Source organism: Crocodylus siamensis, chromosome 2 (genome assembly GCF_052110815.1).
Source record: "Crocodylus siamensis isolate JL-2025a chromosome 2, ASM5211081v1, whole genome shotgun sequence".
Lineage (NCBI taxonomy): Eukaryota > Metazoa > Chordata > Crocodylia > Crocodylidae > Crocodylus > Crocodylus siamensis.
The window spans coordinates 181,631,886-181,656,584 of record NC_143396.1 but is presented as its reverse complement, the minus strand read 5'-3'; the positions used below and the strand labels follow the sequence as shown (position 1 = coordinate 181,656,584).

The following is a 24,699-nucleotide window of genomic DNA, read 5'->3' as shown; positions in this document are numbered from 1 at the left end:
TCTCCCAGATCCTGGTGAACACCCTGATAAACTTATAGGTGGCCATCAGATCACCCCTGAGCCTGTGCTTTTCCAGGATGAAGAGTCCCATAGCTCTCAGCCTCTCATCATAAGGTCTGTTTTCCTGACTTCTGATCATGTGCGTCGTTCTCCTCTGGACTCTCTCAAGCTTCTCCACATCCTTTTTGAATTGTGGAGCCCAAAAATGGACACAGTACTCCAGATGTGGCCCCACCAATGCCAAGTACAATGGGAGAATGACGTCTTGGGATTTGCTTAAGAAGCATCTATGAATGCAAGCCAGTGTTTTACTCGCTTTACTAGCTGCAGTATTACATTGAAGGCTCATGTTCATCTTGTGGTCAATCATGACCCCCAACTCCCTTTCATCCGTAGTGCTAGCCAGCGTAACACTATTGAGCCTAAAAGCATGCTATGGGTTTTTCTTCCCAAGGTGGAGAACCTTGCATTTCTTGGTGTTAAACAGGTCGACTTGGGCACACTCTCAAGGTGGGCCGAACAAAATCTGATGGCCTTCAATGCAGAGAAGTGTAAGGTGCTGCACCTCTGTAGGAAGAGCCCCCAGCATACTTACAGGCTCGGCAGTACTACGCTTGCTAGCACCACAACCGAAAGGGACTTGGAGGTTCTGATTGACCACAAAATGAATATGAACCAGCAGTATGATGCTGTGGCTGGCAAAGCTAACCAAACTCTGGTGTGCATCCACCAATGCATCTCAAGCAAAAGCAGGGAAGTCATCCTCCTGCTTTACTTGGCCCTGGTGAGACTGCAGCTGGAGTACTGCGTCCAGTATTGGGCCCCTCACTTCAGGAAGGATGTGGAGAGCCAGAGGAGAGCCACTCATATGATCCAAGGCCTGGAGTGAAAGCCATATGAGGAGAGGCTGAGGGACTTGGGACTCTTCAGTTTGGAGAAGAAAAGGCTCGGGGGGGACTTGGTGGCAGCCTACAATTAAGAGGGGTACATCAAGACCTGGGATAACAATGTCTAATGGCCACAAACTCCAGAAAGGCTGACTTAAACTGGACATAAGAAAAAAGTTCTTTATGGTGTATGTGTCCAGTGTCTGGAACAAACCCCCTTCAGAGGTGGTGCAAGCACCTACTCTGGACTCCATCAAAAAACAAGTGGATATATGTCTTGCTGGGATCACTTGATCCCAGCTAACTTCCTGCCTATGGTGAAGGAGCTGGACCAGATGATTTCTTCAGGTCCCTTCTAGCCCCTAATGTCTATGAAACACCACCAGGTTCTCATCTACCCTGAGCCTGTCAAGGTCAGCCTGTATCGCCCTCCTGTCCTCAGGTGTGGATGTCAAAGTTTGGTGTCGTCAGCAAACTTGGCCAGTCCACTTCTGATGCCAATGTCCACATCATTAATGAAGATGTTGAATAATATAGGCCCAAGGACAGAGCCTTAAGGGACCCCACTGCTCACAATGCACCACGAAGATTGACTTCCGTCAACCACCACCCTCTTGGTCTGATCACGGAGCCAATTCCCCAGCCAGTAAATCATGGTGAAGCTGAGGCAGCAGTTGGCTAGTTTTGCTAAGAGGTGATCATGGGATACCGGATGGAAGGCTTTTTTAAAGTCAAGATATACAACATCAATCTCTTCCCCCTTGTCCAGGTGATAGGTCACCTAGTTGTAAAAGGAAATAAGATTAGTCAAGCAAGACCTACCCGTGACAAACCCGTGCTTGTTATCCCTCAGGATTTTGCCATCAGCCAGTCTGTTGAGAATGGTCTCTTTGATAATGAAACCTTCCATCTCCTGCTTTTCTGCTTAGGTCCAGGATGTACACTTATTAGCTCTCATTACTACATACAGTTCAGGGAAATCTTAGGTACCTCTGCTATACTAGTATTTGGCTTGCTGTAGCATAATGTTTGCCCCCATCTTTTACCAGTGCTGGATTTAGAATTTATTTGCCCCTATGTATAATGAGGCACTATTCAGGATAGCTGCCCAGGATTTCTGTTAAGGAATTTCATCAGGCCAATAACACTGTCCCTAAGTTTTTAATGTCCCAGAATGCCTTGTTTTGCAGTTTCTAGATTGTTTTGGAGATCTGCTTTGACTTAAATATTTCACTAGATGTGAGGCATAGAGGATACAATATATTCAAATTCTGGGGTGTATGCAAATTCCTGATGGAGACTTCTAAAATTATATAACAAATTGGATTAAAAAAAAAAAAGCCTTGTGTTTGCACGTCCTCTAGCAACTTCCTTCTTTGTCTATGTTCATTTGAAGATGGGATTTTTCTTCCTCTTCATTATTTCTTTTCCTAGATTTGAATTTGTTTTCACCAGTATCTCCTCTTGTTTAAATTAGTCTTTTTGTTGCTTCATGCTTGCTCTTTCACATAGGGTTTAATTCAGGGGTCCAACCCTGTTTAGAAAATCACCTGTAGTATGTACTTAAATTTAAACATTTGTTCAAGTGGGGCTTTGACAATCTCTTTGGCCTCCCTTTCTCTTTATTTCTACCTATTCTCTTCAAGCCATTTCCTCAGCCTTTCTTTATAGTTACTGTTTGTCCTTAAAATTGAGACAGGAATGGAGACAGTGTAAGAGGGTGAACTTGTGATGCAAATATGACTGCAGTAACAGTGAAACCTAAACATTTAAAGACTGAGATCCTGTGAACTTATACACACAGATACAACATTATTCAAGCAAGTAGTTTCACTGAAAATGATGGGAGTGGTCCCTTGGAATCATAAAAATTAAGGGCTGGAAGGGTTCTCAAAAGATCATTGGGCCACGGGTTAGCGAGGATTTAGTTAGGGAGCTTCTGGAGGGGTTGGACGTATTCAAGTCAGCTGACCCGGATGATCTCCACCCTAGAGTTCTAAAGGAACTGGCCGAGGTCATTGCAAGTCCCCTGGCACAGCTTTACGAGCACTCGTGGTGCTCTGGTGAGGTACCGGAGGACTGGAAGAGGGCCAACGTGGTCCCCATCTTCAAAAAAGGCAGGAAAGAGGACCCGGGAAACTATAGGCCGGTTAGTCTCACCTCGATCCTAAGCAAGCTGTTCGAGAAAATTATGCTGGCACACATCCAGGAGGGGCCAGCAGGAGACTGCATGCTTAGGGGCAACCAACATGGGTTCATCAGTGGCAGGTCCTGTCAGACCAACCTGGTGGCCTTTTACGATCAGATCACCAGATCATTAGACGCAGGGGTAGCAGTGGATATAGTCTTCCTGGACTTCTGGAAGGCTTTTGACACTGTCTCTCACCCTGTTCTCATCAAGAAACTGGGGGGCTGTGGTGTAGACACCCACACAGTCAAATGGGTCGCCAGCTGGCTAGAGGGCCGTACCCAGAGGGTGGTAGTGGATGGGTCCTTCTCAACCTGGAAGGACGTGGGCAGTGGGGCTCCGCACGGCTCGGTCCTCGGGCCCGCACTGTTCAACACCTTCATCAGCGATTTGGATGAGGGGGTAAAAAGCACCCTGTTCAAATTTGCTGATGACACTAAGATGTTGGGGGGACATGGGAACATTGGAAGGATGCAACAGGCTACAATCAGACCTAGACAGGTTACAAGGGTGGGCGGACGAGAATAGGATGGGTTTCAACACAGACAAGTGCAAGGTGATGCACCTGGGGAGGAACAACCAGCACCATACCTACAGGTTGGGGAACTCCCCTCTTGTCAGCACGGAGGTGGAAAGTGATCTGGGGGTCATCATTGACTCCAAGATGAACATGGGCCAGCAGTGTGGAGAGGCAGTAAGGAAGGCCAACCGCACCTTGGCATGTATCCACAGATGCATCTTGAGCAGGTCCAAGGAGGTGATCCTCCCCCTCTATGCGGCACTGGTCAGGCCGCAGCTGGAGTATTGCGTCCAATTCTGGGCGCCGCACTTCAAGAGGGATGTCGACAGCATGGAGAGGGTCCAGAGGAGGGGCACTTGTATGATCAGGGGACAGCAGGGCAGGCCCTACAAGGACAGGCTACGGGACCTGAACCTGTTCAGCCTCCAAAAGAGAAGGCTGAGGGGGGATCTAGTGGCCTGTTATAAACTAGTCAGGGGGGATCAGCAGGCATTGAGGAAGTCACTGTTTCCCCGAGCACCGCCAGGAGTGACCAGGAATAACGGTCACAAGCTGGCAGAGGGTAGGTTTAGGTTAGATATCAGGAAGCGCTACTTCACAGTCAGGGTGGCTAGGGCCTGGAACCAGCTTCCAAGAGAAGTAGCGCAGGCTCCTACCCTGGGGGTGTTTAAGAGGAGGTTGGATGAACATCTTGCTGGGGTCGTTTGACCCCAGTATTCTTTCCTGCCATGGCAGGGGGTCGGACTAGATGATCTGCTCAGGTCCTTCCGACCCTACAAACTGAAAGTATAACCCCCTTGCTCTGAGCAGAAACGCTGCTGAGACCAAATGATCCTAGCAGGGTGTCTGTCCAGTCTCCTCTTGAAGACTTCCAAGGCTGGGGACTGCACCACCTCCTTGGGAAGTCTGAAAAGGTGTGACTCTTTACTTGTGTTTGCAGTATTGGGACTTAAGAGCATATATCTAGACGTCAAAGTTATAATGACATGGAAAGGATGGTAAAGCTCTTTGGGTCAAAGACTTTGTTTAAAAACATGCACATAGCACCTATCACAACTGATGAGTGGTGATAACTGATCACTTGCCTGCTACTGTCATATGAACAAACAATAATGAAAATAAGTACTTCAAGGTGAATTACAATTTCATTATTGATCTTAACATTTAAGAACATAAGACTTGCTGTGGCAAATCAGAAGAGTTCGGTGTTGCGTCTGAGATACATGGCAGTAACAGTTCAGAGTGGGTACACCAAATCTACAACAGGCAGTTATGGAGTTATACAAATCTCTTTTTTAAAATAATTACTGTTGTTAATATCTGTACTGTACTGTTGTATCCTTGTTCCTGTATAAATGTCTGATTCTTTTTAGAACACTGCTAAAATCTTGGCCTCAGTACTATCTTGTGGCCTCAGGAATTTGCCTGAGATAAGCAATCCTATCCTTTTCAGTCATTCTTCACAGGAAAAGTTCTGCATGCCCCTAATCATTCTCATCACCCTGCATCCAAACAGTCTCTATTTTTCTTATACCCATTTGGAGATGATATGATCGCATAAAATATATTTATAATAATAAAATCTAAGAAATTTAATAAACTAATGACAAAATAATAGTTAACTTTATGTAACTTATTTACTTGGTATTATCTAATTAGTTAGATAATATAGTTATAAAGTACATCTAGTATAATTACATTATATTATACCATTTTATTTTAACATTATGCATACAGTTAGAATATCACTTTGCCTCAAACAGCTTACAGTCTAAAAAGACAAGACAAAAGATGAGAGGATGGAAATCTCCTCTTCTTACAGAGGAGATGCTGAGACAAAGATTAAGTGGCTTGCCTCAAGTTACAAAGGAAGTCCATTCCTGTGCTGGGAAATGAACCCAGATCTATCAAGTCCCAGCTACATAAACCTGAGAACGGCTATTGTTGCACTGTGTCACGTAACTGCATTTAAACTGAACTTGGTAGGTGAAGAAGAACAGATCTAACTAGCTACACATTTCTCCATCTGTGTTTTCTCTGCTTCATCTTGTTACCACTGTTCTGGGCAGCTTTAAGTGAAAGCCTGTTAATGAGCTGCAGACAGAGAAGCTTTGTCTATAGAAACTGCACTGTTGTTAGTGTCACTGAGAAAGGTTTAGAGTTTCCTAGTTTATTAACCAAAATGGGGCTTAGAAGAATCAGCAGTCCTATATCTTGGTTAATATAATTCATCTATTTCATCTCCCCCCTCTAAACAAAAACAAAACACTATTTCTTGAACACGAATAGCGAGCCAGGCTGGACTGGCAACAGTGAGAAAGCCTCCACTTGCCTGCATTGTTAATGAAAGCTATAACCCAGGAAGGAATGGTGGGCTTGGTCCTGCTCTCATTGAACTTAATAAGTTTTGTCATAGACTTCAATAAAAACAGGTTTGTGCCTAAGCTATTTCCATTATCCTAAAGTCTTGGGAATTATAATTTCCCATCTTGAAAAAGGTGGGGACTTTAATAGTGACTGAGTCAGAGAAGGTGTGGAGGTAAGAGCAGTAGCCTGTCCTTTTAATTGGCACAGTGGTATGTAGGAGTTTTTACTATAGTTAGGGGCTTCTTGCACATTAATTTTGGATCACTCCTGGAGCTCATAACCCCTGGATAGTCTGTACATTAACACCTTTAAGTGGCTTAAAGCAGTTGTTACGCAGCTCAAAGTTATACCACTCCAGGGCAGAATTATCTCTTGATCCACATACCCCAGCTCCTATTCTGCATAACTTAGTCACTCCCCAGCAGGGATGCACTGCTCAAATTGAAGGTGTGACTGCAAGCTAGCACTAAATTGATCAACAAGGCTTTGTGACATAACCACCACACTCCCACTCTTTCAGTCCAAATAATCCTGGACAATGTCATTGAAGGTATCTATCAACTACAAGGTCGAAGAGAATATATATTAAAAGGGGAACAGTGTTACCTGAACCAGCTTCGTTTTCAGTAGGGTTCTGATTAGGCTATTAACATGGTTAACACTCAACTGATGTAAGTCTCCTTTTAAGTCCCAACAGAAATCAGACCCAGCCATGGGTCATATCACTCTCTAATGTAGTTAACAGAAGCAGAAAGCAGCTCTGTGAGGCTTGTCTCAGGGTTTTCCTTAAACAATGCCCCACTGTGGGTCTGACTCCTACAGAATAAATCTCAATTTGCCCCAAATCCCATTAGATTTGCTGGAGGTTAGGACTATCTAGCTGAAGGCCCCAATCTTCAGTACCAGATCTGGAGCCCAAGCATGCTCCCCCCTTTACTCCTGAGTTCTTGTTGGTATCCATATGGAACTACACAGCCAGGGGATAGCTGTGTCCCAGCAGAGATGCAAACCCCCCTCCAAAGAGGGATCAGTAGTGGGAAACTCTGTAGAAAAAACAATTAAACTTGAAGCAAGGGAATTTCATGGAGGCTGCCAGCAGTGGAAGGGTGCTGGCCACCCAGCCATTATCCTCCCTGATCTCCCAGGTGGGAATCTCAACTCCGGTATCTCAACCTTTATAGCCTGATATGCAAATAAGACTAAAATATCATACAGCTGTGGTCGCTATGCCATAACAAGTTTGGGCCTTGTCCACACTGGAATCCAAACCAGGGGTAATAACACTGACCTTCAGCAATATTTCTAGCCAACAGTTAAAAAAGATCAAATGTGGGTCCTTCTCTAAACCAGCATCAGCTGTGGTAGGAACAATCATAAGTGGAAAGCCTTCTTCGGCACAAGTGAACAACAATTTAGGACTTGCAAATCTCAGTGATACCAAACTAAGTGATACCATGAGGATGTCCAAACTCAGGCATTACAGGTGTCAGTCCTACATGGGTAAAATCCTGACAGCATCCCTGTAAAGGACAATTTAATAGAAGCAATGACTCATGAGACTGGCTCACACAGGGACTATATAATAAGGTGATCACTGGGTGTAAATGATACTGGCTCATGCCTTAAGGTGTAGGTGGCACTGGCATTTTTTTAATTGTGTTGCTTGCTTTGCTAGCTTGAAATAGTTTTCTAGGTTAGTACATTTCAGTTATGGTATAGTTAGAACGATTTTTCCAGTAGGTATCGGCATTTAAAATCAACAGGAGGATCCACAACAGGATTTGACCAACAGCATTATTATTAATACACAGCTCTAATATAGATATTAAATACTAAGCTACAGCTCAATAGTAGACTTGAGCTGCAGCTAAAGCAGCGTTGCGTTACAAAATGATTCACTTATATTTTCTCAATATATAAATGTACAGGACGGGCAGCAACCTCATTTTCAATGCTCTGCAATTCTCCCTACTGCTGAATTTTAATTATTTTTTGTCACGATTCAGAAATCTGTTCATAGATATTAGGGTCAGAAGGGTTCTCAGTAAGTCATCAAATTCGACCCCTGTCTTGGGCAGGAAAGAGCACTGGGGTCAGATGACCCCAGCTAGGTACTTGAATGTTGCACCTAGCTGTGGTCCCAATGGGAAGTGGAGAAATTACAACCAGTTGCAATTTTCTGAAAAACTGAGTTGGCAATGAAAAATTTTATTGTAACCTCAGAAAAAAAGTTAAAAATACTTTGATGAAGTGTTTATGATTCCCACCACTGCTCTACCCATGCTTTTCAAGCAGCTCTGCTTACACTATTTTTCTCCGTCTTCCTCCCCATTAGCCACTGTGTGCCAGCTGCTTGTTCTTTCCTCAGTGATGGACTTAATCAGACTCTCACAATGAAACAGTGAGCTAAATCCTGGCCATCAGTTGTAACCTAGTGTATCTGGAGTCCAGCATTGCAGTCATAATGCTTGATCCAAGTGACCACTAAAATCTTTAAGGGTTTTTCCATTGACTTTGGTGGATGCTGGACCAAGCACTATATGATGATCTATAGCTCCTGATAGCTGTTTAAAAGTCCATGTATAGTTAGACAACAAGTACAAGTGCTCTGGACATTAGGATTTTTGAAAGCCACATGGGTTCCTTTCAACAGCTGCAGAGTACTGCAAATGCAAAACAAAGCTATGGCTAAAGCTGTGTCTGGCATTTGCATTTCAGAGTCACATCTTACAAATTTTATGGACATGTTCTTTATCGTGCATGAATCAGACATTTTTCAAAGAGCAAGTCCTGTGTTTGTTTTCATGCTTTTGATGAACATAGGGAATGCCCTTTACAATTTCCCTTTTACAAAAGTGCAGGAGTGTAACTGGAGGTGGCAGGCAGCAGCCTCAAGTATCACCTTTGTGGGGGACACACAAGCAGATTCCACTGTAGTGGTGGCAGATCGTGCCATGGCAATTAGCACAGCTGGAGCTGCCATTCCCATGGGTGCACGGCTGTACTGTTATGACTCTGCAAAGGCAATGTTTACTGGTATCATTAGCACTGCTTGTCACAACCCTATGCCAAAATATACAACAACCTCAACTGTATTTAAGTACAGTCATTTAGTCACATTATTTTCCCATTGCTTATTTCCCTGGTATCCAATTTTTTAATAAGTAAACACTGTCAGACTACAGGCAATTCTTACTGAAAATATGCAGTGCCACCTATTGGAGAGTGGCAATATCACCTGAACAAGACAAGACCCACAGAAAACTAGAACTGCCTGATCAGAATTCCTCCCTATATCTTCTAGCTTGGTTTCCCATTTCCATAATTGATCACAGCAGACACATATATCAGTCCCATCCTGAATCCTGCCTTATTTTGGAAACAACATTTTTTCTGTCTTCTTGTCAGTCCCATTTTCCCTGCTTAGCATAATGCTGACGTGTCTTCTTGGCTCAGAATAACATTTACTGTGCAGCTCTACCAATTCTTACAAACGTAGTCTCTCTCCTTTTTCGTTTTCCAGGACAATACAGCACTGATATTGACATCTGTAGCTGGTCAGTATCTGCAATCTGTCCCTGAGGCCCCTTCCAGTCCCAGTGCTCTGGGGAGGGATGGCAGCCTGCTGTCACCCTGTTAGCAGATCCGGGGGCCTGTGCCCCACGGGAGGAGTCTGACACAGCCCTGCAGCCCTCCTGGGGGGCATGGGCCCCCAAATCTGCACGTGGGATGACAGCATGCTGCTGCTGCTGGCTGGGGCCAGCACCAGCACTGGGTTCTTTCCGGCGCTCAGCACAGGCTAAGCCGGCCACGGCAGGCTGCTGTCATCCTGCATGCAGATCCAGGGGCCTGTGTCTGCCAGGAAGAGGCTGGCACAGTCCTGCATCCCTCCCAGGGGGCATGGGCCCTCAGATCTGCATGTGAGATGACAGCAGGCTGCCACTGCCAGCAAGTAATACGAGTTTTGCTTTGAACAGTTTGAGGTGCTATTTCACAAAAGCCTCCTGCACCTATCTCCTTGAAACTTCATGCCTTCAGAAAGGGCTACCATCTGTGCAATTTTCATCCAAATCAGGCAAGAAATGAAAAGGTTATAGGCATTTTCGTGATTCCCCATTATAGCCTATGGCCGAAACACCAAAACAATGTCACAACTCTGACACAGATTTGGCCAAATCGAAATGGGACAGTGATCCAAAACACCAAAATGAATCACTGTCCCTCCGAAGTGCTGAGTCCAAAACCGAAATGAAAGAGCCGTTTCGCGCAGCACTACTATGCAGTTGACTATTTAGCTGTGCAGTAAATGTCTCAGTGCCTACATGTGCACTCCTATTAGGCTGGAGTCAACTAATTTACTCTTCAGTGGGGCAGTAGTTGTATTTACAAGTACGTATAAATACAAGTACTAACCTGCTGCAGAGTAAACAACTCTGCAGCAGTACTTGTAGATGCTGCCAAGCTGGTTGGGGCACAAGGGCACTTCAGTGCAGGGGCTGCCTGCCAACTACCCCGCACTGAAGCTTCTTCATACCCCAGCCAGCCCCTCCTCAGCACTTTGAGCTGGGGGGATCAGTAGTGTACCACAACACTAACAGTGCTACTGCACAGTATTATTAGGCTACTGCACAGCAGTGTCACTTAAAAGATATTTGCCAGTGCTACTGCGCAGTAACTCCAGTAACTGAGCATTTATTTAGTATAAGTAAGTACTAAATAAATGTGCTGTAACCACTTTGCAGTAGTGTCATGTGTAGATGCACTCAAGGAGTGGTAACACAGTCTTCACTAGCTGCCACTGCCACTGCACTTGGGATAGTTTCCTACCAAGGCTCCTTTTCATCTTGTGCAATCTGGATTCAACTCCTGACTCTGCCACAGACTTTGTGCATGCATTGGACAAGTTGAATCAGATTTTTGTGCCTCAGCTCCTTGCCTTCAAAAAAGGACCTTACCATTCCTGTCTTTATATTGAAAACTCTTTCTTGTGGGAACTGACTTTTTCTTTGTGTACATAGACGTGCTCCAGGAGTGTGTGTGTGTGGTGGGGGGAAAGTGGTTTAATTAAAGAGCTGCTCTAATTAAAGTGCCTGAAGTGTCACGTATATCAGCATCCCTGCACTGAAATATGGTGGCAGGGGCACTTTAACTAAAGTTCAAATGATACACATGATGCTAGAGTTTGCTGGGGCGTGGTAATTACTATGCTCCAGCAAATTCAGGTAATAAAATCTGCTCTGATGTGCTATGATGTGCAGCACATTGGAGCAGCTTTGCTGCATGTGTATAGGTGCCTACAAAGACTAGAGTCACATTGTGCTACAACTTCTAAGCAGTTCCTAGTTTCAGAAGTCCATGGTAGATACAAAGAGGGGAAAATATTAAAATAAAATACGAATTATTCAAAAGGAACAAAAGGAACTTGCTTTGGTGGATACCGTGACTCTCCCAAACTATACCAAAATATATTGGAGCTCTTATCCTTCAGTGTTGCATTATTTCAGAGCACCTGACTGTACCAGCAATCACACCATGACTCTGATGGAGGACACAGGAGCAAAACATTGTGGTAAAGACAAGGAAGATGTACTCAGAAAGGAACTGCCATACTGCACAGGAGAAATTGACTTCGTAGCATCTGGAAAGAAACGTGGAAAGGTATTCTGCTTCTTCCATTAAGGAATTTCAGGCTCTTTAGTTATCTTATCATTACTATGGTAGCATGGAGAGGTCAAAAAATCAGGACTGGGATTTCACAGTGCTTGGTGCTATACAAGTACATATGAAGATATATCCCTGAACTAAAATAAGATGCAAAACAATAGTAATAACATTGTTTGCCTAAAAAGACTTGCCATGTACTTTATGTGGTAATGCTGAAATGGCTGATAGTTTTAGTTTATTGAACCCATCCCACCTTTCTTTTAGAACAATTGCCAGTTTAACCTCTTCTCTTATCAAGCTACTGTTTTTTTCACTTTTTAAAATGTAACCTTTACTCATTTTATTAAAAACTCTCCCATAACTTCCTACCTCCAGCTTCTCATAGAGTCATTTGTTGCCATCTGCCCAGTTTACATTAGAAGTCCATTGGTTGGACTTTACTTAGCAAAATTCTCCCCTATGCCCAATCTTCCACAGTCCCTACATCAGCTCCAGAAGTCCTGTCCTCCAAGGCTTGAACCAGCAACAGCATGGAATTCTGAGGGCAGCTTTCAAGGCTAGGCACAGAAGTTACACATAAACCAATTTAAGTAATTAGAAACTGGTTTAAATCTGTAACAGAACAGAAGTTCAGTGCACATAAACCAATTTCAAAATGACTGAAACTGGTTTAAGATAAACCTAGCTGAATGTAGTATCAGACTTAACTGATTGAGGTAAAACTGGTTTATGGAACTTCTGTCCCAGACCCTTCCTGGTTTAAGTTAAATCGGTGTCCCCCAGCATCCCGGCAAGTTTTTCAGCCTTGGGCTGAGCTGTGCTTTCTGCTCTAGAGACCAGGACTGGCCTTGCCCCTTGGCTCTGTAGCCAGGGCAGGGGCATGGCCAGATGCCAGCCCAACATGGCCCCTTAAGGTGAAAGGGGCAGGGATGGGGTTTATTCCCCCGCTCCCTCCCCTCTTCTCCCCCAGAACACCCCAGCCAGGGTCTGCCTGACCAAGGCGGAGCAGTCCCTGTCAGGCATGTTCCCTCCCACCCCCCACCCCCACTCCCACCCTCAACGCCGGAGCAGCAGGTGGCATGGCCAGCCCTGGCAGCAGCCTCGAGCGAATGGGGAACGGAAGGGGGTTTAATTCCCCTCGTCCCTCTCCTAGGTAACAGTGCCCTTCAGATTCTATACTGCTGTAGAACCAACTCAGCCCCTTCAGTAATTTGGGCAGCCCTAGAGATGCTTTATGTTACAACATTTTCCTTAGTATTGCCACAAAAAAACATGGAGGCTTGATTTATTTCTGTACCCTTAAGTATGCCTTAATATTCCCAGGAAGACTATTCTAAGTGTCCCAATGTAATGTTTATGCCAGAAAATTTTTCCACTGGCTCCTGGCAGGCTTTCTGCAGTTCTTATTTACGACTGGAGCAGAATATATGGACCAAGGTCTGCTTTTCAGTTTGTGGCTCAAAAGGCTTACCTGTGAAACAGAAAAAGAGGGGAAAGGACTGACTCCTGGAAATGATAAGACTATGAAGTGGCCAGGGTGAGTATTGCACTTCAGAAGCTTTCTATGAGTTGCTGCTTTTAAAAGCATACTCAACATTTATTTCTAGCTTCCCTGAATAAGTTCCGCATGAAGGGAAATGTAATCCATGGTCAAATATTGCAGTTTTAAGGCATTTTGTAATGCTCCTGTAGGTCTTTAGTCTCTAACTACCCTTACATGAACACCAAGTCGTTAAAAAACCCGTACTTAATAAAAACAAGACTTATCAGGAGTGGCACAATATCTGATGTGAAGTATCTTGTGTATATATAAGCTTTAAGTCAGTGTAACGTCTAAAGTACATTGGCACAAAATGAAAAACCTCATTCAGTAGCTTTAGGAAATTAAGTCATTGTTATAGATCAAAGTACATATAGAGCTGAATAGCGGGCTGGGAAAACAATACAATGAGTATCTGTACTGCTTCTACTTTACAATGATGGCCCGGCAACACAATGCACCTTTCATTAAACATTTTTTATTGCTGAGGTACTTTGTTTTACTTCCTCAGGCTGATCCTGCGATATCATTTATCTGTTTTCATCTCTTAGTGCCAATCCAAATCCTGAACATGGTGAATCATGTTTATCACATGTAGCATCAGAGACAAAGAAGCCTTTGCTTCAACTGCTTGAACCGAACAGGTACCTTTTGGAAAACAAAAATCCAAAGCAAAGGAGCAAACATTAAGGCAAGCAAAACAAGACAATTAGGAAGATGGAGGGAGTTTGAAAAGCAAATTACCAAAGACATACAAAAAATTTAAGTAATACAGAAACAAGCAGCATGCAGAAGACTTACTGCAATACATTTAACCATCTATTATTTCCTTTCATGCAGAACTTCTTCAGGGAAGCTAGAAATAACTGCTTGGTATGCTTTTAAAAACAGTAACTTACTGGGTCAGCTAAACTACCAAACACTCAGGAACACAGTTGAGAAGGATAAGGACATAAAATAATAAAATAATATATTAATCTTCACCACAGAGGGGGTCAGGAGGATACACAACAGATCCAGCAGTGGAGCACACTGTCACAAAAAACAAACAAGTTTAAGAACATAACAGGGAAAATATACAATGAAACATTTATATGAATACTGGTAATTTCCATGGTTTGTAATATGCAAGAGGATATAGAAACATTCATGCTTCAGCTTCTAAGCCAGCAATAGGTGATGGAAGTTAGACAGGTTATTCAAATATTGTCCACAGACAGTTTTTTAGACTTTCTTCTGAACTACCTGATACTGGCCATTATTGGAAACAAAAACCTAGACTTGAACTTTTGACTTTGGGAATCACTAAGGGCATGCCTATACTTGTCAGCCTGAGTTAGCTTTAACTAGCCAGCTTCAGTGCCAAGAAAAGTTTAGCTGTGGAAGAATGGAACTTAATGTGGGTCAATTTATGTTGCTGAAAATGAGTAAAATAAGCTCACACTACGCTTCATGTTGCTATTGAAAGCTAGCTTAGGGATATCTATTTATTTATGTATATGATTTATATGCTGCTCTTCCCAAAGAATATTAAGACAAAAGAATAACTTTAAACAGACAAATAGAATATAAGACAAATAGAAAAGGACAAATAGAAAAGAACCTGGGGTTACAGTGGACAATATTAATATTATAAAAGCCTTAGTCATCTGTCTGTAATACTTTATTTGCACTCTGATTGGTTGTATGAAACAACCAATCAGAGTGCTCCAAGGGCATTCCCAACAAGAGGTGACAGCAGAGTGGAGGGGGAGGGGAGGAGCGAGCCCAGGCCTGATGCGACAGGGGGGTGGGGAGGGGAGGGGAGGGGAGGAGTGGGCCCAGGGCCCGATACGGCAGGAGAGGGGGGGAGTGGGGCGGAACCTCAAATGGCAGGGGGGAGGGGAGAAGGTGGGGAGCAGGCCTGGATGAGGGTGAGGGGCAGACATAGGGCTCCATCCCCACCTGCCCCCTCATCATTCTTGACAGGCAATTTGTTAGTAAGCTGAATATGAGTGAAGTGTTGCAAACATAGCCATCCCTTGGGGGTGGGGGGCAAACTGGGACGACTGCCCTGGGTTCCACACCTTGCGGGGCCCCACAGAGCCTGGTAGAGAGGCCACAGTCCCTCCTGTGTTTGGCAGTGGCTGCTGCATTTGAGATTTTTCCCTGCCCCCCACCCTGCGTGGTGTGAATTTCTTTAAATGTGTCCTGGCTGGAAATTGCGGCCACCACCTCTCCCCCTTCATCTGGTGTGCTGTGATGTTCATTTACCGACGTAAGTGTGCCACAGGTCAGGGAGGTTGGGAAACGCTGCTCCTGCCCATGCCCTGCCTTTGCGGGGGTCCTATGTGCCCCATGTGGTATTAAGGGGGCCTCACACAGGCTGATTTGCCTAAGGCCCCGCACCCCCTTAAGGACGGCTTTGGTTACAAAGAAGGCTAATGGCACACTGGGCTGCATCATGCATGTTGCCAGCAGACTGGGCTGCATTAGGAGTGTTGCCAGCAGATCTAAGGAAGTTATTATTCCCCTCTACTCAGCACTGGTCAGGCCACATCTGGAGTACTGTGCCCAGTTTTGGGTGGCTGCCCCACTACAGAAAGGATAGACAAATTGGAAAGAGTCCAGGAGAGGGCAGTGAAAATGGTGAGGGGGGCTGGGGCACATCACTTATGAGAAGGGGCTGAGGGAACTGGGCTTATTTAGTCTAGAGAAGAGAAGACTGAGAGGACATTAAATAGCAACCTTCAACTACCTTAAGGGTGGCTATAAAGAGGATGGAGTGTTGGCAGATGGTCAAGGAGAACAAGGAGCAATGATCTCAAGTTGCAGCAAGGGGAGTTAGATATTAGGAAAAATTTCTCATGAGGTAGCTAGTAAAGCACTGGAACAGGTTACCCAGAGAGGTTGTACAATCTCCATCCTTGGAGGTTTTTAAGACAAAGCTTTGGCTGGAAGATATAGTTGAGGGTGGTCCTGCTTTGAGCATGGGGCTAGACTAGATGACCTCCTGAGGTCCCTCTGAACCCTAAATTTCTATGATTCTAATATCAAAATAAAAGAGAGGCCCACTAAACAACATATTGGCCTAGCTAAATGCCTACCAAAAAGGAAGGTCTTGTGAAAAATTTCCAGGCTTGGGCTCTGGGGGCATTTATATATGTATCTTTTGGTCCCGTGATGCGATGGAGATCTGCCGCTTTGGAGCAGACTCAATTAATTGCATGCAAGCTGACGTGCACTGTGCTTCACCACGTGCAGTTGTATAAATGGTGAAAAGCACCTCCAAGGTGTTTTAGTTCAAAAGCGCACTGCTGCCACTTTCTCAGTGCTTATGCACATTTCACTACTTATACAACTGCATGCATTGCAGTGCCAGGCACTTTTCAAAGTACCCAGCACTGAGGCATTTGCACACGTAAGAAAGCTCTGGCAAGCTTTAAGAAGGAGGGAGTTCCAGAACTGAGGAGCAAGTGCTGAGAATGACCTTCCATGTGCTTTTGCCAAGCAGATGTTACTTGTAGCAGGTTAAGGTAACCTTAAGGATCACAGTGGGGCATGAGGTAGAAGTCAGTTCCTTCAGTATGCATGGCTCAGGCTATTTAAGACCTTTTAATTCAAAACCACCACTTCGAATTGCCCAGAAAGCTACTCAGAGCCAACACAGACACTGGAAGACTGGAATAAGGTATACTTCTGGCAACCTACCGGCTTCGTCAGGGGTAGACCTGCAGTCTCTTCCATCAGAAGGCAGGCTGCTATGGTCTGCACCAGCTGCAGCCTCCAGATGGTTTTTAAGTACAGCCCTGGGTAGAGCACATTCCAGTAGTCTAGCCTTAAAATTATGAAGGCATGGATGATGTTGGCCTGATCCAAATCTGAAAGAAAGTGTCATGGCTTTCTCACCAGATGAAGTTAGTGAAAGGCACTCCTAGTCACCTCTACTAGCTGAAGATACAGGTGTAGCAAAGGATCTAGGAGCACCCTATGGCTGTGAACCTACATAACATGGGAAGGATGGACCTCATCAAGATCTCAATCCCTCCAAGTCCCAATCCCTACAAGTCAAGTGGTCTGCCCACCACCATCCCTTCTATCTTTTCTGAATTCAGTTTCAATTGGTTCACCCTTATCTGATCCCCAACTGAGGCCAGTGGGTCCAGGGTCAGAAGAGAAGAAATGGCAGAGCTAGGTGTCTTCAGTATACTAAAAGTACTTCGCTCAGTCTCCAAACAAATCTCACCCAGCAGCCTCATACACACATTGAACAGAAGGGGTGACAAGATAGAGCCCCAGAAAACCCCAAAAAGAGAGGTCCTGAGGAAATGGTGAACACTCACTCATTATTAGCCTTTTGGACCTTTTTGCTAGAAAAGGGCAGAATCAATTTAGAGCAGTTCTCTGAATACCCACCAGCTTCTGTGAATGCTTTATTAGTGCCTCGTGGTCAAATGTAAATCAAAGGCCACTGAAAGGTCTAGTAAGATCAGCAGGGCACAATTTCTGCTATGGAGCTCCAGGCAATGATCATCAACCAAGACTATCAATGTAGTCTCTGTGCTATATCCAGGATGAAAGCCAAACTGGCAATGGTCCAGGAAACTGATGGCGTACAGATGAGCATGGAATTGCCAGGCAACCACCCATTCAATTGCCTTCCTCAAAAAGGGCAAGTTGTGGCAATAAGTGGCTAGGGAATCAGCATCAAGTGATGAATTACTGAGGGGGGACTGGACAACTGCAAGTTTAAGAATGTTCAACACCCTGCCCTCCCAAAAAGGAGATATTGACAGTCCTTGCCAGCAGCAGCCCTCATCTCCTCTGGCTTTTACAAGCCAGGATGAACCTGGGTCCAGTTCACAACTGGTCACTCTCATCCCCCATGAACACATCCTCTGAATCAGTAGGTAACTGTAATTTAAAACAATGTATATAAATAGGACAAGACGGGGTTTCCTCCACCCCAAATTTTGACTCTGCAGTAAAAAAAGTGGTGGTCCCTTGGTGTGCTGGATATAGGTGATTTGGTCTGCAAATCAGATGGCAAACTGATCACAGCAAACTGAAGACAACTCATTTTCCAGGCAGACACAAGCTGGATTATCCAGGCCATTTCACCAGCACAAACATTTTACCCTATCCTACACAGCCATCACTGGTGCAACTCCTTTGCAGATATACTTTTTATTCTCTCACTCTCTTAAATGTCCTCATCTGTACTATGAAGCTAATAGCCTTTCCCTACCTCACAGAAGTGTGAGAAAGACAGATACACTGAAGACTATGAGTGTGTAGACAGGACAATGATAGGGATCATGTAACTGCTGACGACTGTCCATTCACTGGTGATGCACCCACACATGCACCTTAATGCACATTATTTTAATGCGCATTAAAGCATTGCAGTAAACCTGTGCTCTTTATCTAATGTGCATTAAAATAAGCTAGTGCACATTTTTCTAGTACCTCGCAATGGAGGTACTAGATTCAATGCGCATTACTTAAAGCACATTAATTGAATGTGTAGATGCGCCTTGATAAGACAGTTTTTCTGTGAGAATTGTATCAGCAAAGTTCTACAGCATTTGTCCTAGCGTACAGATCTCTATTCTCAAAAGCTGCACATGCTACACCACCCTCAACTGATCTGCCAAAGAGACAAACCTTTCTCATTGTGAATACAGAGGTCCATTAATGAACTATGGTGCTGTTTTGATGTGGAATATTGCTGACATGTTCTCCTATTGACATTGCATTTACTCAGTGCCATTTGGTTTATTACAGTTTGTCAAGGTTCCATGTACCATCCATCCTGGAGTTCTTTTCGATGTCATGATCAACAAGTGGAAGCTATCTGCTCCCAATTTAGTTGTCTCTCTAGTTGGAGAGGAAGAAAACTTTCAGATGAAACCTTGGTTGCGGGACACCTTAAGAAAAGGCCTCGTAAAGGCAGCTCAAAGCACAGGTGGGTTCAACCCCTAGACTAAGAAAATAATCCCCTTTCCATTCTAGAAGATTCCCATCCAGCATATGCTGATCTTTAACCTTAGATTTTATTGGGATTGCTAGCACATTTATGAACTGAATACAGGTTCACTGGAAGATGGCCTGCAAATAGCTGTTAAAGATAAGGTAGTGTTTGGGGATGTTGAAGAAGGTTACTGTGGTACCCAAAAGCTTGTCTATGAACCTCTCAACTAAAGTTGGTCCAATTAAAGATATAAGCCACAAAAATCCTTGCCTCTCCTTTGAAGATAAGGTTCTTTTACTAAGACTACCACAAAAAGTTTACTTTATACACCACAAAAATTACTATAAGTAGTAGTTCTTGTAATTTACAGACACTTCAAAGTTCAAGTGCAGTTATATTCTCAGAGGTACCCTGGAAAAAGGGAATAACAAGATTCATATGTATTGTGTCTGCGATTTCCAAAAGAATTTAGAAGTGGCCCAATTCTGTTCCCAATGAAGTCAAATTATTTTGAAAAACCCCATCTCAATCCCTACATCTTACACGTAGATATGGGTTTATTTTTGTTTTGCCTTATTGTTGAAGTGACAGCCCTGCAAACAACCTGGAGTCAAAATGTTAAGCTGTATCCACTGTGCAGGGCAAATCATCACTAGGAAGACAGAATCTGTAACTGGATTCAGTTTAACACAAAACTATTAAATTATGCACAAACTAGGAAAGAAGTCAGCTCACTTTCTCTCCTTCTGTTCATTTTAGTGCTAGAACTAACACCAAAATCAGCAAGTGATTGAACACACCTAGAAAACAATTTTAAGATACCTTTTTTCTTAGCTTTTATCAGCATATCTTCACTTTGAAGTTAAAATATTTTCAAGAAGTTTACATATTTTTCTTAATATATTATATGGTCTACTTCTACGTCTCCACTGTATACTGACTTGCCCTGACAGTTTTGCATTCTGTTATTAAAAAATACAAAATAAACGAGTACTATAAGTCCTATTATGGAAACACCAGTAACTGAACTAGTTATTTAGATCATTACAGCTGCTCTTCATATTTTCTGTTTTGCACACATTTTCTGTCCTGCAAGACCATGACACACAGGAGTGGATAGCATAAAGAGCTCCGACTCATTTTTATTCTATTTTTTGTCTATTAAATGGAAAATACTGTTTCTCATTTAGCTAGGATCCCCTCAGATGCTTCCCTATGCTAGTAAGGCCTATCATCACTGCTCACCTACCAGATGTTCCTAACTGCCTCTTAACCTCTCGCTAAGAGTTAGTATAACCTAACTATGCAAAATGTAATGATATCTTTACTGACTTGCATTTGTCCAATAGACAGCTCTGTGCTGCAGAGAGCTTTCCAAACAGAGTATAAGCTAGGAAATAAAGATTCATAGATGCTAGGGTCAGAAGGGACCTCAACAGATCATCGAGTCCAACCCCCTGCCTAGGCAGGAAAGAGTGCTGGGGTCACATGACCCCAGCTAGATGCCTATCCAGCCTTCTCTTAAAGACCCTCCACCTCCCTTGGAAGCCCATTCCAAATTTTGGCCACCCTTACCCTTGGCCATAAGTTTTTCCCGGTATCTAACCTAAATCTGCTCTCTGTCAGTTTGTGATCATTGCTCCTTGTTACCCCAAGAGGCGCCCTGGTGAACAGAGCATCTCCGATCCCTTGCTGTGTCCCCGTAATGAATTTGTAGGCAGCCACAAGATCACCTCTCAGCTTTCTCTTGCAGAGACTGAAGAGGTCCAGGTCCCTGAGTCTCTCCTCATAGGGCTTGTCCTGTAAGCCTCTAACCATATGAGTGGCTCTCCTCTGGACCCTCTCGAGTCTATCAACATCTTTCTTGAAGTACAGCACTGAAAACTGGACGCAGTACTCCAACTGCGATCTGATCAATGCCTCATAGAAGGGAAGTATCACCTCCTTGGATCTATTTGTCATGCATCTGCTGATGCATGATAATGTGTGGCTAGCGGTTAGATGGCAAAGTTACAACTCAAAATGTATGACGCATGTTTACTTGGGCCTGTAATATGTCATTTTTTTTCTTTATTAAAGTCCTCCTGTTTAATATAGACGATTATTCTATAAACAAGGATTATGGTTTTGGGCCCAATATTTCTGACTGCACAAAAAGGCCCCAGCAAAGGTAACCTTGTAGCTGAAAGTACTTAGGTGCCAGATAATAAAACAACTATCTAATCTTTTTTCCTATTAATTTCAGGTGCCTGGATCTTTACCAGTGCTTTACATGTTGGAATCACAAGACACATAGGGCAAGCAGTCAGAGATCATGCATTGGCTAGTACTTCATCCAAAGTAAGAGTGATTGCAATTGGAATAACCTCACTGGAAAAAATTCAGCACAGAGAAATTCTGGACAATGCAAAGGTACTTCCTCATAGCATTTACAGAAAAAGCTTATTAGACACAAACAGCATCTCCAAGGATATGTGGTAGTGCTAAGCAGTACAAAGAACCTAGAGACGCACCAAGGGGTTAAAAAAAAGTGTGTGAACATGAAAGATCAAGATTTATGTTAGATCTAATGTATTTTTCTCTTGTGCATTCTATACAGACATTGCCTCTTGCCTAACTAACAATGCTGCAAACATCCAGCAGGTGACAGCATTATACATTGGTTTAGGACCCAGAAGATAGAGCTGAGGAGGAAGAACTTAATTTATATATTACTGTTAATACTATTGTTTTTTTCATACATCACTTTTATCTGAGCATCTCAAGCTACATTACAACCATTATAAAAAGACAATTACTTTGCCAAATAGGGAACTAAACTAGGAAATTTTAATTCCCAAATTTTCAGAAATGACAATTGTATTTGGATGCCTTGAATTTTTGCAAACCCAGGTTCACATATTGTGGATCTGAGCTTCAGAAATACTGAGAACACACAATTTCATTTGTTGTCAGCAAGAGTTTGTGGTGCTCAGTAATCCACACCCAAGGTTTTTGAATCTGGGTATGATTGAGAAACTCTTAAAAATGTTGGCCCAAATGACTTGCTGAAGGTCCATGAAGTATTTTAAAACCAGGGTCTAGAACTGAACAAAGCTATTTCAATTCTGTTATTCAAACTAGTAGACATACTGCCTACTGACAATTATATAGTCAGAGTATAACAAAGCAGGTATATCAATAATGATTTAAGCAGTAGTGTGCATCTGTACTTTTGTACTAGCATGGAGAAGCAGAATATATAGTATTACTACAGCTCCTTGATCCTGTGCCTATTTCTGCTCTGAAGTATGCTGGCAGGCAACACTGCATGAGTGGGGAGACTGCCAGAGTATACCAGCATTCTGTTCTTACTAAGCCCCTCCTCAGCCTCCAAGCCCCACTTACTGGACCAACAGTGGGGAACAGTGAAAGAGTCAGCTAGGGTAATCTCCAGTTGGGGTAAAAATGTTGACCTATAATATTTGGGCATACTGTACAGGGAAGATTTGGCACTTACTTTTTTTTTAAGCGAACAAAAATCCATCTTTATCCATAACATGCAGCAATAGCAAGCAAGTGTAGTTCTTTATATTGCATAAGATAATACAGCTCTCTCCTAACTTTAAATCTGAATTCTTGACCAATGTATAGTTGGTGGCGTGTTCTTAGCCTATTACTTCTGGAAACGTTCCCACACCAAGACATTCTGGATTTTAATCAGTAACTTTAAGATGAAGACACCATAGACATCAATGCTGGTCTAAACTCAGGTCTCTTTATACTTGGCACTAAACACAGGCAGCTTGCTGTCTAAAATGGAGCTAATGATTCACTACCAAGAAGCAAAACAAATCCTGAAGCAGGAGATCCCCCCCGCATCTGTTCTGGGTTTATGGTCTGCTTCAAACAACTCAAACTTTCTTCCCATATCTGTGGTTGGCCGTAATAGATTGATAGAAAAATGCCTATTCTAAGCCCTATTCAGTCAGGCCTGAGGTTTATGTCCTAATCGAAGGTAAAATTTGTGTCTGGAGGACTCTGCCTTACATGACATTGAAGGATACACACGCTCCAGAAACTGCCTACTAAAAACAGGAAAAGACGCAGCAGGAAGTGATTGGATGGACTCCTTGGCTGCTCTGTCCTGAGCAAACAAGATAGTATCTACAGAGGGCATGAAAACACAGTGCCCTTTCCCTACACAGCCCTCTGTAGTTCCAGTTTTTCTCTTTCCTCACGAACCTCTGACCCACAGCCACGGCTCTTCCAAGCTATAGAGAAGGCAGAAGACATCATCCTTGGCATCAGTAGAGGGGAAAGAACTTAACCATTCCTAGGATTGGATTCCCCCTTCAGAATTCAGTTAGGCCTCTGTGCCCTGTGAACATAGCCCAACCACCCAGTTACAGATGTCTCAGTCCTACAGAATCTCTGGATCTACCATTTGGCTTTTGGAAACTGAAATATGTAGGATTACCATATGCCCGGGTTTTCTTAGACATGTCCTCTTTTTGGGTCCTCCCATCTCTGTCCGGGTGGTTTTTCTAAATATCAACAAATGTCCGGGATTTGGGATTTTGGTCTGCTCAGCACGGAAACTTTCCTTGGCACTGGGCTGCAGCACGGTGGGGCAGGAACCTGCCTCCAGCAGGAAAAGGGACCAGGGGAGGGACATCAGGGAGCTGTGCATGGCTGTGCCGTGCCAGTGCCCGTGCTCAAAGTGGCAGGGCAGTGAGGAGACACTTGTAGAGCTGGGGGGAGCTGGGAGTTGTGGGTCAGGAGTGAGGGGCACCGGCAGGGCTGGGAGGGCTGTGGTTTGGGAGAGGGACACCAGGGGAGTGGGGGACTGCATGGGCTGGAGGGCCTTCCCATCTGGCTGTTGGAACAAGGGGAAAAAAAAAGAATAAAGAAAAAAGTTATTGCCCCCTTCTGGAAGCTATTTGTAACCCACCCCTGATGATGCAACTCCTGTGTTGACAGCTGATGCATTAGACTCTATGTAGTCTTCCAATAAAGTAATGCTGCGTGGCTGAATTAGTACATCCCTATAGCAAGCCAAACTATTTGCTTATGAATGATAGTAATATATTACTGAAATCAATAAAAATGCCCCCATGTACATCAATGCCCAAGATCCAGCCAAGTTGTTTGGTGGCAGGACACTTCTCAGAGTCTAAAGGGAAGACTCCAAGGGCTTCAGTTTTCAGTAATGTCAAATCTGGCATCTTTTAAAGAGATTCCATTTTTCTCCTCCTACCTTTCAAAAGAGCCTTTGTTCAAATTATCTAAAGATTTATTTGCTTCCATATCAAGGTCCAAAAAATCACTCAAAACAGAACACAAGCACATATAAAAATGTGGTACTGACTGCATGAAGAAGATTAATCTTTCTCTCTTTCTAGAATGACAATCCTGTACACTATAAATCAGATGATAACAGCCAAGGTCCACTGTATTCCCTTGACAACAGTCACTCCCATTTTATTTTGGTGGATCAGATAGACCCAGATGGAACAACTAAACTACGGATCACCTTGGAGAAACATATTTCAGAACAGCGCACTGGGTACGGAGGTAGGTAGACTCGAAAGAAACTGC

General features: G+C 43.6%; 1 protein-coding gene across 1 annotated transcript in view; it reads left to right on the top strand.

Annotated features, from left to right (window-relative positions):
• The first annotated feature begins 11,503 nt into the window (after positions 1–11,503).
• The window catches only part of TRPM5 (transient receptor potential cation channel subfamily M member 5), a 77,299-nt gene continuing 64,103 nt past the window's right edge, over positions 11,504–24,699 (top strand). The window contains exons 1-4 of the mRNA XM_090032507.1: positions 11,504–11,620; positions 18,933–19,113; positions 21,365–21,531; positions 24,504–24,675. Of these exons, the coding sequence (XP_089888633.1) occupies positions 11,504–11,620; positions 18,933–19,113; positions 21,365–21,531; positions 24,504–24,675 (637 nt within the window). The remainder of the gene's footprint in view (positions 11,621–18,932; positions 19,114–21,364; positions 21,532–24,503; positions 24,676–24,699) is intronic.